At 52.4% G+C, this 13,540-nt stretch overlaps 1 protein-coding gene and 1 pseudogene across 1 annotated transcript; one reads left to right on the top strand and one right to left on the bottom strand.

Annotated features, from left to right (window-relative positions):
* Positions 1 to 896: 896 nt before the first annotated feature.
* On the bottom strand, positions 897 to 8,941 carry LOC136515846 (argininosuccinate synthase, chloroplastic-like; annotated as a pseudogene).
* A 2,555-nt stretch (positions 8,942 to 11,496) lies between these two features.
* LOC136515845 (uncharacterized) lies at positions 11,497 to 12,393 on the top strand. The gene has a single exon (XM_066509325.1). The coding sequence runs from the start codon at positions 11,497 to 11,499 to the stop codon at positions 12,391 to 12,393; it is 897 nt and encodes a 298-aa protein (XP_066365422.1).
* Positions 12,394 to 13,540: the final 1,147 nt, after the last annotated feature.

Here is a 13,540-nt window from a genome sequence, read left to right as displayed (position 1 = left end):
GCTAGACGTTCTTTGACAATTATACATATAATCATACACGTAGTCATATAGATATGGTTTAAATGACACCAAAATACTTTCTCCACTCGCAAAACCAATCTTGTCTGCACAAAAAGTTCGTCTAGCACCCACCTTGTATGTTTCGGGATCCTGACATGTTTTGACGGAGATACGATCCTGCCACGTATTTATGCCATGCAGTGATTTGATAAAAAGTACGCAGGTCTATGAAACGGACCTGGCACAATAGTCGTGCTAGTAATAATGCCCTCCGAATGGCCTGTGGCTGATAAGTCGTAGTAAAAAATACTATTTACTGATTTGGTAGGAGAGGATTTTTTTTTGACATTACGGCGAGCGAACGGGGCAAGTAGGTAAGCGCTGCGGTTCAATGGCACCACAGAGACAGAGGCAGCAGCAATTACGAGCGTCATGGAAGTAGCAGTGCAAAGTGTGCCTCGCATTTACGAACCCAATGCCACGGAAGATCAAACAGTGTTAATTATGGAGGGGGACACGAGAATCGGGGCCAAGATCACGCAAGTTCGTACCATGATCATTAACGGCCACATCCGGACCGGGACCAACTTGGCACTCGAACAATTCCCAGAGAACGGATTTAATAAGCTGAAATACTATTTCGGTTAATTTATTGGGAGAGAAAAGTACCGTTTCGAGCTCGTTCGCCGGTCTAGACGGTTCAGCCAGCCGACTGGTTCTCCTCACGCGTTACTGTTCATCAAAGTAACTCAACAGTGTTTTTCTCTCCCAACAAACCAGCCGGAACAGTGTTTTTCAGCCAAGTTTTAGACCAGCGAATGAGACCATAAATTATAAGACAAACGAACGTGACAACGAAACCCGGATGGGGCTTAGAGATCATAAGAGAGCTCAGATCAGATGCCCTTCTGCAGCATCGCCCCGGACCCGGGTGGGGCTTAGAGATCATAGAGCCGGATGAACCCCTCGGCGTCAGCCTGGTTCTAGATCTCCCCGTTCTCAAACGATGAAATGTCCTCACTGTAACGCTCACCGAGCCCCTGTACAGCTTCAGGGTCACCGAGCCGTGGTGGTCGCGGCGATCTTCTTCACGAAGGCGTCCAAGCACTGCCGGAGCGGGTCCAACCAGCGGCCGACGTACACCAGCTCGGAGTACTTGAGCGCCACCATCAGCTTGTTTATTTGGCTGTGGCTTATCGTAAATGATAGTAAATTTTTAATCGAAATAGTATTTTTCTCTCACACAAATTAACCAGCAGCACTTCTTCATGAACCAGCAACGATACGAATCAGCCAACCAAACATGCTGATGTCCTTCCGCTGCGTGGTCTCCCTGTCCAGCGTCAGGGCCTCCAGCTCGCGCACCGCCGCGGCCATGATGGTGCCACCGGGGGTCTCGTAGACGCCGCGGGACTTCATGCCGACGAGACGGTTCTCCACCATGTCCATGCGCCCGATGCCGTGCTTCCCGCCAGTTTCGTTGAGCTCCGCGAGGAGGGAGGCTGGCAAGAGGGATTGTCCGTTGATGGAAACGGGAACACCTGCGACGATGCCAATCTCCAGATACCTGAACGGATTAAGCTCAATGTTAGTCCACTACAGGCGTGATACATACGTGAGACTGTTTATATCAAGAAAGTTTCTCCAGGAAGATGAAAATTAGCAAAACCAGTTAATAGTGTAACAGGAATGTATATTTTCTTAGCAAGAATTTGTATTACGCTAACGTGTATGTTATAGTATGACATGACATTTCAAATAAAGCTTACTTCATCTAAAAAACAGTCTCACATGACCACTTAAAACCTATACTGCCCTTATGTTACCTCCACTAACCCCTATTTTGTAAACTAATCTACTGCTCTCCCTCTGTACGTGCGGCAGGGGCAGTCGTTGAAAGAGCTCCCTTACTGCTGCGTTGTAGCCACGACAGGGACAGGTGCCGAAAGGCTCCCCTGCCGCATTGTAGCCACAACATGGGCAGGCGCCAAAGTCAGTCCTACTATCACATCTAGCCACTGTAGCAGCATGACAGCATGTGCATGTCTGTGTACTAGGATTAGATGGGTAGAGTTGTATATAAAGCTTCCCACTGTAACTCAATGAAGTGACAGAGTTCAGTTTTGACATCTCCTCTGTAGAGCTCCGGCCAACGCTGATGCTTGTGCTGTGTGTGCGCGCGCTCTGTTCTTCCTTCCTTCTTCTACCTCTAGCCATAGTGAGCGAGAACGCCGGTGAGCGGTTGGCTCACCCGTGCGGGAGATCTCCGGACCAACAAGCGGTATCAGAGCCGTACAAGCGTCGTCGCCGGACTAACCGCTGGCGATGACGGGCGGTTTGGAGATGGACGACAGCAGCGGCGCTGCTGTAGCTGCCCAGCCACGATAGGAGGTCATCGTACGCATGGTGCGGAAGGTCAGCGGCACCAGTTGGCCGACGTTGACTCACACCAACTATGCCGAGTGGGCGGTGACCATGAAGGTCAAGCTCAGAGCCCGACGGCTCTGGAATGCCATTGACAAGGGCACCAACAACGAAGAAGACGACATATCAGCATTGACAAGGGCACCAACAAGCGGTAGGGGTAGGCGCCGAAAGGCTGCCCTGCCGCACTGTAGCCACAGCAGGGGCATGCGTCAAAGTCAGCCATGCTGTAACATCTAGTCATTGTAGCAGCATGGTAGCCTGTGCATGTCTGTGTACTAGGATTAGATGGGTAGAGTTGGATATATAGCTTTCCACTGTAACTCAATGAAGTGAGAGAGTTTAGTTTTGCCATCTCCTTTGCAGAGCTCCGGCCAACGTTGGTGATTGTCGGAGGTCCCTTATACTCCTAGGACCGGCGCTGCCCCCCACTCTCCGCGTGTGCACACCCCTCCTCGCCCATGGGCTGCTCCCGGCCAGAGGGCCTCCACGTCCATGGGCCTCCTCTCACCTCCCCGCTCAAGCAATTCCTCTCTGAGATCCTCTCGCTGGACCTCTCCTCCAATGAGCTCGGTTCACCCACGTGCTCCTCCAACAAGCTCACCTACAAGCACCGGTCCAATCTACGAAACGCATAGCTTTTACCTCCAGGCTTCTCCAAAAAGCAACTTCGTGGGTAACTGGCCAAAAGCTAGATTTTTCATAAGCTTAAACCATTCGAAACTGGGCTATAAAATGGTGTAAACTACTAAACTGTTATTTCTATGCTACACATTGCAGCAAAGGTGAAATGGGAAAACAAAAAGACGAGAGCAGTGGAAAGATAGACTGTTGATCACCTACTCGGTTTCTGAAGGTGCATTTTTCTGGAGCAACAGACATCATATACATATCTTCCTTTGGCTCATTTGAGGGGTCCTCAAGGATATCACCCTGCAATGAACAGAGAACAATTCACTTCATCTCGTATCAAAGATAAATCATGTGGTTTTCAGTTAAAGGCATCAACGAGGCAAAGATGCATAACACTAATGGATAATATTGATATTAATATTAATATGACAACATGCATATTAGATTAGAAGTTTGGAATGTAACCATCGTGCAAAATTGTGGTGTACATATATACATGTAAAAAAAGAGAAATCACAATTTTTTTGAGAAAACTAGAAGCAATAAACAAAATGTACCTCATGACTAAGGTGCCACAAGTTTCGATCTCTGCTGTATATTGATTTCTTTGAAACTGGAACTGGCACATTATGTTTCTTTGTGTCGGTGTTTCGAGTTACCACCGACGAGTAAGTTTATAGTATTGCACGTCTGACTCGGATGGTGTGCATAGAGGACACGAGGTTTATACTGGTTCGGGCAGAAAGTCCCTATGTCTAGTTCGTCGCTGCTGCTCGTGTTACCGGCACTGAAAGTTTATAGTAGTGGTTACAAACGAGCGAGAGAGGGACAAGTCCCAAATCTCTGATGTGCGTGTGCTCCTAAGGCGTGTTAGGGTGTGTATTTTGATGTCTATAGCTATGTAGAGTGGTGAACCGCCCCCTTCCTGGGACGTCCTGCTTCCCCTTTTATAGACGAAGGGAAAGAACAGGTTACACAGAGAGAAAGAGGGAGAAGAGGCAAGAAGAGGAAGGCTTCTAGGACCGCCGGGCCTTTCTTTTCCTTTGTGCGGGTCCCGCCGACACTGCAAATGGTGACAGGGATGGCTCCACGCCGGGCGCCTATTCGCCGCTGATACCACGCCCTGGTGTTATCAGCGGGTCGTGACGTCCCATTTCGCCCCGGCGGGCGACGCGGCGAACCAGCGTGCTGGTCAGCGGCCGTACATGGAGTAGGCAGCATAGTGACCACGCGTCTGTCACTGTTGGTGATGTGAGTTCCCTGGAGTGACATGTCGCAGGCACGAGTCATATTGAGATGTGCCCGCTCCCAGCATGATACCAGAAGTTTGATCTTGGATTGTATTTTCTAGCCCGTAGTGGTTGGCAGCGGTATGGGATTCTGTCAGGAGCCACACCTGAGGGGTCGGGTGAGACGGAGCCCCCGACCCAGAGGTTGGGCGAGGCAGAGCCCGTCCCCAGTGGTCGAGCGAGGCGGAGCCCGTGGTCTCGGGGTTGGGCGAGGCGGAGCTCGCCCCCAAGGGTCGGGCGAGGCGGAGCCTATGGACTCGGGGTCGGGCGAGGCGAAGCCTGTGGCGTCGGAGTCGGGCGAGGCGGAGCCCGCAGCCAAGGTTCGAGTGAGGCGGAGCCTACGCACCTAGGGGTTTGTTGAAGCTATAGTCACGCTCTTGACTACTCGAACGAATCAATGTTGATGACCATTAGCTCCTCCTCTTCGGGTACCCTAGTGTTGGTCCCTGACAGTAGCCCCCGAGCCTGTGGAGGAGTAGAATACTCCTTCGGAGGCTTTTCCAAACATGAGGACTCTGAGGGCCTCAGCCTTCTTTTGTCGCCCACGGTGTGTCCTAGGGACTGCGATTCCCTTTCGTCATCATTAGACCCCTCGGGGGTATAGCCATGAGATTTGGTGGGTCAGAAAAGGTATTTCCTGATTCTGACCCCAACGGGGGTCTGTCGTTCTGCGACCGCGCATTCGGTCTCCTTGCGAGTCCAACTTTCCTCGAGCTCCCGCCCGTAGCAGGGGTTCGGTCGAGGGTCGACTTGTCTTTGTGATCGTCTTCTCTCATGCGTTTTTCTGATAAAAACGGAGGGGCTGAGCCATGCCATGATTTCCCCTATGGACAAATCATGGTGCTCGGTGAGCCGTTAATGGGCTAGTCCGAGTGGGGCCCTGACATCCTGTCCGCAGGGGTCCGGCTTGGGTCAGCTGGTGACCGACTCCAGATTCTCAGCGGTCAATCCATATAGTTCTCGGGTCCATCCGACCGGTCCCGAGGGCTCTCTGCCTTTCTTCGAGGAAAAACCATGGATCATATCTGACCGAGGCTCGAACGTGGGCTAGGATGCCCACGGCGCTAGTGGGCCCATCCCTTTCCACCCCTCATTCTAAAGGTGCTCGGAGCGATTATCAAACCTGTCGGTGGGCCAACCCTCGAACTCCTAGGCCTAGACGGGCCGTAGGAGCGTCTTTAGCTCCGTATCCCTCTTACCTATGATGGGTCGTGGCCCATTCAGGGAGGCGAAACGTCCGGCGCATTTTCTGAGGGGACGGCCATAGGCTCGAGTGATGCGCTCGGTGAGCTCGCTAATGGGCATGTCTGAGTGGAATCCGGGTCCATCATTCGTGACGGGGTCGGCATAGCCCTCATGTGGCATTCCATTGCTACTTAACCTACCTCTCGATAGATGCCTGAGCCATTCTGGATACCGACTCAGGTGGCCCGCTGGCCTCCCCTCGATAGAGATACTATGGGCTTGGCTCAAGGTTAGGATCAAACAAGAAGGTTGAGATGACCCTATCCGCTTCTGAACAGGTCGGGCAAAAGGCTATTGGGGCTCATCTACGTTTTCTCTCCTGGCTTTGTTCGACGCGAGGTGGCCTCGAGCCCTTTGTGGGCCAGACTTTGAACCTCAGTCGGTCGGATTCCCGAGTCAGGGTCGGGTGGCTCAAGCCCCCAAGCCCCGTTGGGCTTGGTAGGGGTCAGCCAAGTTTTATGCGTCACTTCATCCGCCGTTTCCACAACCGGAGGGGTTGAGCTAACGACACTTGCCTCGATGGCTCAAGTGTCATGCTCGGCGAGCTCACTAATGGGCATGTCCGAGTGGGATCCGGGTCCATCGTTCGTGATAGGGTCAGCATAGCTCTCATGTGGCATTCCATTGCTCCTTAACCCGCCTCCCGGTAGATGCCTGAGTCATTCCAGAGACTGACTCAGGTGGCCCGCTGGCCTGCCCTCGATGGAGATTCCACCGGTGGGCCCCTCCAAACCCTTCCTGGCAAGGCGAAGGCTAAAGCTCGGGGTGTGGGCAATAAACTCTGATCACACTGGTGAGCAAAAATGCCGTAGCCGCTAGGGCATAGGTTTCTTGCGGTCCGACCAGTTTTACTCAGCGTTTGTGTGGGGGATACGACCCCGGATACCCATGGTAGACCACATGGGCTATGCCCCTAGGGGTGGCCTAGCCCACAAGAAGAAGCCTTGCGAGGCACGACTCTGCTCGGTGCCTTCTGCAAGACATCGGGTAGATATCCTGAAGATACTATGAGATCTGTTAGGATATGTATGATCCCAAGATTCCTGTAATCAGTTATTACTTTCCGGTTATCTCTCAGATCTAACCGACTTGTAACCCTGCCTCCCAGACTATATAAGGCGGGTAGGGACCCCCTCTAAAATCATGGCATATCATACGATAGCTAATACAAACCAACAGACCATAGGAGTAGGGTATTACATCATACTAACAGCCTGAACCTGTCTAACTCGTGTGTCTCTGTTGCTTTCTTGTTCTTGATCTCATGCTCCTCTACAGATCAATCTACCTTCGTGGGATACCCCTTGGAGGACTGCCTATGATATTCTATCGACAGTTGGCGCGCCAGGTAGGGGTGTGCGTGCTGTTTCCTTGTCGAACAAGATGGCTTTTTCCGCAGGCTCTTCGTCCCTTCCACAGCCCGGCCAGATCTTCACGGTCAGATCCATCTCGTGGGTCATCAATGCTGATGGAGTCGGAGAGCTCCTCGAGCCGGAGCAGATCGGTTCTGCGCCGGCCACCCCCGTACCTACAACTGCAGATCCGATCTCGGAGGTGATTCCGAGATCTCTTTCGGCAACAACTCGCCGTCCATTTCCTCGATACCAGAGGAGGCCGATCAACAACGATGATCTGATCAAATCCATCGATCGGGTCGGACTGAAGCTCACCGATTGTCTCTCCGTCGCTGAATCGGCACTGAACACTCTGGTTCAGCGCCGACCACCCTCCGATCCAAATTTATCGGAGGGTGCTCAGGAAACTGCAAGGGCTATGGCCCTACCCTTCAGATTCTCCAACACTGCCGCCGCTTACCAGCATGCCCTAAGGGGCAAACTCGCCGACCAGATCACCGTCCAGCTCCCGCCGGCTGTCAACACGCTACACTTAGGCCGGAGCCCTGGGGCGCACTCCAGACCATCCTAGAAGAAACTCCAGGCTTCGAGTCTCAGGGTTCTACGGAGACCCTCGCCGAAACCTTCTCCGATCAATTTCTCCTCCTACCCTTCCGGGGTGGTGCAATCTTCAACGTCAGCATCGACAGCCCTCCTCGGAATGGCGAAACCGAGGAGGAGCGCATTGCTCGGGAGAGCCAAAACGTCAACCGCACGTAGCGGCCAGAGAACGAGGCAGCCATCGCAAGGGCCGAGGCTGCTCGGAATAATCGGCTTGACTCTCAAGGAAGACCGCTCCCGCTCTACCATGACCTCGACGAAGAATTTCTCCACGTCGACGGTCACGACGTCTTCAAGACTCCAAGCTCCAATTTGGCAGTAGCCGCCAACGAGCTCGCTCGTTTCCCTCAAACGCCCGAGCTCGCCAAGATCGCCGCCATGCTTAAAGCGGCTCACTATCAGGTCAATGAGATCCGTGAGGATCAGAGACCTTCATGCTCTTCGAGCACGATTCACCGATCAGCTACGGCGAGGTCCAATCGCCGCCCCAGTCAAAGCCGTTTCGCCGACTAGTCATTACCTCTCCAAGGGGGACCCAGGGGGCATCGCGCCGAACACCATCGCCAACATGACTAGGAGCTCAAACAAGATGCTAGAGTACATCTCAGCAACCTCTAGGATGCGCGGCGTATTATCGAGCACCGTCGCTTTGGTCACCACGAAGATGAAGTACGTCGCCGCTAGGATTATGAAAGGGAGTTCGGCAACCCAGACTCAGCCCTCGAGCCTATCCCCGACCACAACACCGCAGATTACGGTGTCGACAATCTTGAGGGGCCTCCGGCTTTCACAAAGGCACTCCGAACGCTTCGATGGCCCCATGGTTTTAAGATCACCGGGGTCAAGCCCTACGAAGGAAGAATGAACCCAACTCAGTGGCTGTAGGCTTATGCCACTGCCGTCCGTGCTGCGGGAGGAGACACCAGCGTTATGGCAAATTATCTCCCCATCATGCTCACGCCACCCGCCATGAGCTGGTTCACTAGCCTTGCGCCAGACTCCATCGGCTCGTGGGAGGAGTTGAAGAAAGTCTTCACCGACAACTATATGGCCACGTTACTCGACCCGACACGAAGCAGCCGCATCAACCAGAAGCCATCCAAGCTCCTCCGCAGCTACATCTGGTGTTTCTCTAAGATGAGGAACTCTATCCCCAACATCACGGGAGCTGAAGTCATCACCGCCTTTATCCGAGGACTCCACCATCGCGAGCTTCGCTCCAAATTCAACCGTAAGCCGCCAACCAGTATCGGCGAAATGATAACTACCGCCAACCAGTACGCCGATGCAGAGGAAGTCGAGGTGCGCTTCAACGAGGATGCATGCACTCAGTGACCACCTCACCGATACGACGATCGCCCCAACGACCGCCACCCCGACGATCGCAGCTATCATCGCGATAGCGGCCGTGATCGAACAGGAGGACACAAGCCCAACCAAAATTGCCGCTGCCGGCCAGAACACATCTTCACCGCTGCTAGTCAACCTCGCGCCAAGTGTAACTATGACGAGCAGTACCAAAAGATACTCGACGGCCCGTGCCCTCTTCACAAGAACGCCAAACACAAGATGAAGGACTGCATTGGTCTAGCCAGGGAGTTCTAGGACAAGAGGCTCGACGACAACGACAACAATGGAACAGGAGGTCGCCGACCGCCTGGGAACAACAACGCCTTTCAGGACCACGATAAGGTGGTCGCCACCATCTTCGGGGGCCTCGCCTCCACTAAGAGTCGAAGGGAATGGAAGCTTGCCGCTCGACGAGTGCTCGCCGTCGCTTCAGAAGAAACTACCGCCGACCCTAGCTATCGCCCATGGTCCGAGATCCCCATCACCTTTAGCAGGGCCGACCAGTGGGTAGACATACCATATATAGGGCGTTTCCCCCTTGTCCTTGATGCAACCGTCCAGAAGGTGCTATTCAGAAAAGTCCTTGTTGATGGTGGCAGTGCTTTGAACCTACTCTTCGCCGGAGCCCTAAGGGAGTTGGGCCTCGCGATATCAGATCTCACACCCTCGGACTCCTCCTTCTGGGGTGTGGTACCTGGAAGGGCATCCAGGCCACTTGGAGAGATCACCCTGCCAGTACAGTTCAGCACGACAAGCAACTACCGCATCGAGCATATCAACTTCTATGTCGCCGACTTCGACACCGCCTACCACGCCATACTTGGCCAGCCAGCTCTGGCCAAATTCATGGCCGTACCGCACTACGCGTATCTGGTGTTGAAGATGCCTTCGCCTGCAGGAGTCCTGGCTCTGCGGGCCAACCTTTCCATCGCCTACGCCTACGAGACAAAGAGTCTCGCCCTCACCGAAGCCACCGACCTCTCCATCCAGATGGCTAGCGTGGTCACCGAAGCCAAGACAGTATCCGTCGATGACATGGAGATTCCAGAGCTAGAGCTTCCTCACGCTTTTGCCAAGTCCATGGAAGTCAAGGAGGTCGGCCTCGGCCTCGACGACCCCTCCAAGACTATGAAGATCGGGGCTCACCTTGACCCCAAATAGGAAAGTGCGCTCGTCTCCTTCCTACGTGCCAACATCGGCGTGTTTGCTTGGAAACCGGCAGACATGCCGGGGGTACCAAGGGAGAAGATCGAGCACTCCTTGAATGTCTCACCGACACCAAACCGATCAAGCAAAAACTCCACCGATTCGCGCCAGACAAGAAGGAGGCTATTAGGGTAGAAATAAAATGGCTCTTAGCTGCCGGATTTATAAAAGAAGTGTATCATCCAGATTGGTTAGCTAATCCTATTCTCGTTCGAAAAAAGAATAAAGAATGGAGAATGTGTGTTGATTATACTGATCTTAACAAACACTGCCCTAAAGACCCCTTCGGCCTACCTCGGATAGACGAGGTTGTAGACTCCACCACCGGCTGTGAACTGCTCTCCTTTCTTGACTATTACTCCGGCTATCATCAGATCTCCCTCAAGGAAGAAGACCAGGTCAAGACGTCGTTCATCACACCTTTCGGTGCATACTGCTACACCACTATGTCCTTCGGACTCAAAAATGCTGGGGTGACCTATCAAAGGGCTATCCAGATGTGCCTCGACCAACAGATCGACCGCAACATCAAAGCCTACATCGACGATGTGGTCGTCAAGACCAAAACCGCCGACAATCTTATCGCCGACCTTGAAGAAACTTTCTCCAACATGAACAAATACCGATGGAAGCTGAACCCTTCAAAGTGCATCTTTGGAGTTCCATCCGGTATACTGCTGGGCTACATCGTTAGTGCTCGAGGCATCGAACCAAACCCTGACAAGGTCTCCACCATCACCAACATGAAGCAGCCGACATGCGTCAAGGATATACAGAAGCTTACAGGCTGCATGGCTGCGTTAAGTCGCTTCATCTCGTGCCTCGGTGAAAAAGGGCTACCTTTCTTCAAGCTCCTTAAAGCCTCCGAGCATTTTTCCTGGTTGGAGGAGGCAGACACAGCTTTCGAGCAGCTCAAGTTGTTCTTAACAAAACCTCCGATCATGACAGCTCCACGGCCAGATGAAACTCTGCTGATATACATCGCCGCCACTTCTCGCGTCGTCAGCACGGCTATTGTCGTCGAACGCGAAGAATCCAAGCATGCCTAGAAGGTGCAATGTCCGGTATACTTCATCAGCGAGGTGCTTAATGAGCCCAAAACTCGTTATCCTCAGGTACAGAAGCTGTTATACGCAATTCTGATTACATCGTGAAAGCTCTGACACTACTTCAAGTATTACAAGATCGCCGTGGTTACTGAGTTCCCTCTGGGGGACATTCTCCGCAACAAAGAGGCCAACAACCGCATCATTAAGTGGGCTGTTGAGCTCGGCACTTACTCCATTGAATTCAGAAGCAGACCTACCATTAAGTCACAGGCGCTTGCTGATTTCGTCGCTGAGTGGACCAAGATCCTAGAGCCCATTGCCGCCACTTGCCCCGAGCACTGGGTGATGTATTTTGACGGCGCCCTTAACATCAGTGGTGCCGGCGCGGGCATTCTGTTCATTACGCCGACCAAAGATAAGCTCCGCTATGTCCTTCGGATACACTTTCCGGCCTCCAACAACGCCGCGGAATACGAAGCATGTCTCCATGGTCTACGAATAGTTGTCGAGCTTGGCGTCAAACGACTTATGGTGTACGGGGACTCCATGCTGGTTATCAACCAGCTCAACAAAGATTGGTCCTATTCTAGTGAGAAGATGGACGCATACTGCGCCGAAATCAGGAAGCTTGAAGGGAAGTTCTACGGTATCGAGTACCACCATGTGGTACGAGATCAAAATCAACCAGCCGACCACCTCTCAAAAATAGGTTCGTCTCACGCCACGGTTCCGCCGAGGGTCTTCGTGCAAGATCTCCTGGTGCCATCCATTAAAGAAGAAACGGAAGTTGAGGAGGTTCCCCCTGCCGAGCAGTTGGTACTTGCGGTGCCTTTGCCGGTCGCCGATTGGAGGGAGCAGTTCATCAAGTACCTCACCAACTCTAAAGTACCCGCTGACACGGCCGACACCAAACGCCTAATCCGCCGAAGTAAGCACTACGTGTTGGTAGACGGTAACTTGATGAGGAAGAGTGCCAAGGAAGGGGTATTGCAGAAGTGCATCCCTCAAGACGAAGGAGTGAAGCTGCTTCACGAAATTCATTCTGGTTCCTGTGGCAATCACGCGGCCTCGAGAAACCTAGTTGGCAAAGCTTTCCGAGCTAGCCTCTACTGGCCCACGGCCATCTCCGACGTAGAAGACCTCGTCTGGCACTGTGAAGGATGTCAGTTCTTTGCCAAACAAATACACGTACCAGCACAGGAACTACAGAACATCCCAGCTTCTTGGCCTTTTGCATGCTAGGGACTGGATATGATTGGGCCTTTCAAGCCAGCGCTAGGAGGTTTCCGATATGTATACGTCGCCATTGATAAGTTCTCCAAGTGGATCGAGTACAAACCGCTCGTTTCAGCTACTGCAAAGAAAGCAGTCGACCTCTTTGAAGATATCATACACAGGTTCGGTCTCCTGAACAGCATTATCACCGACCTCGGAACCACGTTTACCGGCCATCATTTTTGGGACTTCTGTGAAGACCGGTGCATCTCCGTTAAATACGTTTCCGTTGCTCATCCTAGAGCTAATTGCCAGGTTGAGCGGGCTAATGGTATGATCCTTGACGCCCTCAAAAAGAGGCTATATCAGAAAGAAGAAAAGCATCCAGGCAGATGACTCAAAGAGCTACCGGCTGTGGTCTGGGGACTGCGCACTCAAGCTAGTCGCAGTACCGGTGTGTCTCCATATTTTTTGGTCTACGGCTCAGAGGCCATACTACTAGCGGATGTTGCCTTCCAAGCACCGAGGGTGGAAAATTATGTTGAAGAGCAAGCCGCGGCTGTTCGGACAGAGGACATTGACCGGGCCAAGGAAGAACGCCTGATCACCTATGTCCGCACAGCCAAGTATCTAGAAGATTTGCGAAGGTACTATAACCGCAACGTAAAAGGTCGTTCATTCACCGTCGGTGATCTCGTTCTCCACAGAAAACAAAAGACCAAAGGGTTGCACAAGCTTTATTCCCCTTGGGAAGGGCCCTACATCGTCAAAGAGGTCACCCGACCAGGATCTTATCGCTTATGTGACTTAGATGGGATTGATGTTCCAAACTCATGGCACATCGAGCACCTTATACGTTTCTACCCTTGAAATGCTCCAGATATGTACTCTCCATTTTATGATGAATAAAGTTTTGGTCTCCATAATTTGTCTCCATTTTTTCCCCTTTTACTTTCGATCTCCGCATACGGTCACCGAGCATTACGATACTCCATAACGATCTCCAAAATCGCTGAACGGTTTTGTCCAAAATCGCCGAACGATTTCTCCAAATCGCCGACCACGATTTCACCGAATAAAGTTCTCCAAATCTCCAAAATCGCCGAACGGTTTTCTCCAAAATCGCCGAACGATTTCTCCAAATCGCCGACCACGATTTCACCGAATAAAGTTC

Source organism: Miscanthus floridulus, chromosome 17, assembly GCF_019320115.1.
Source record: "Miscanthus floridulus cultivar M001 chromosome 17, ASM1932011v1, whole genome shotgun sequence".
NCBI lineage: Eukaryota > Viridiplantae > Streptophyta > Magnoliopsida > Poales > Poaceae > Miscanthus > Miscanthus floridulus.
The sequence above is the reverse complement of the archived record's forward strand: the minus strand, read 5'-3'. Positions and strand labels throughout refer to the sequence as shown.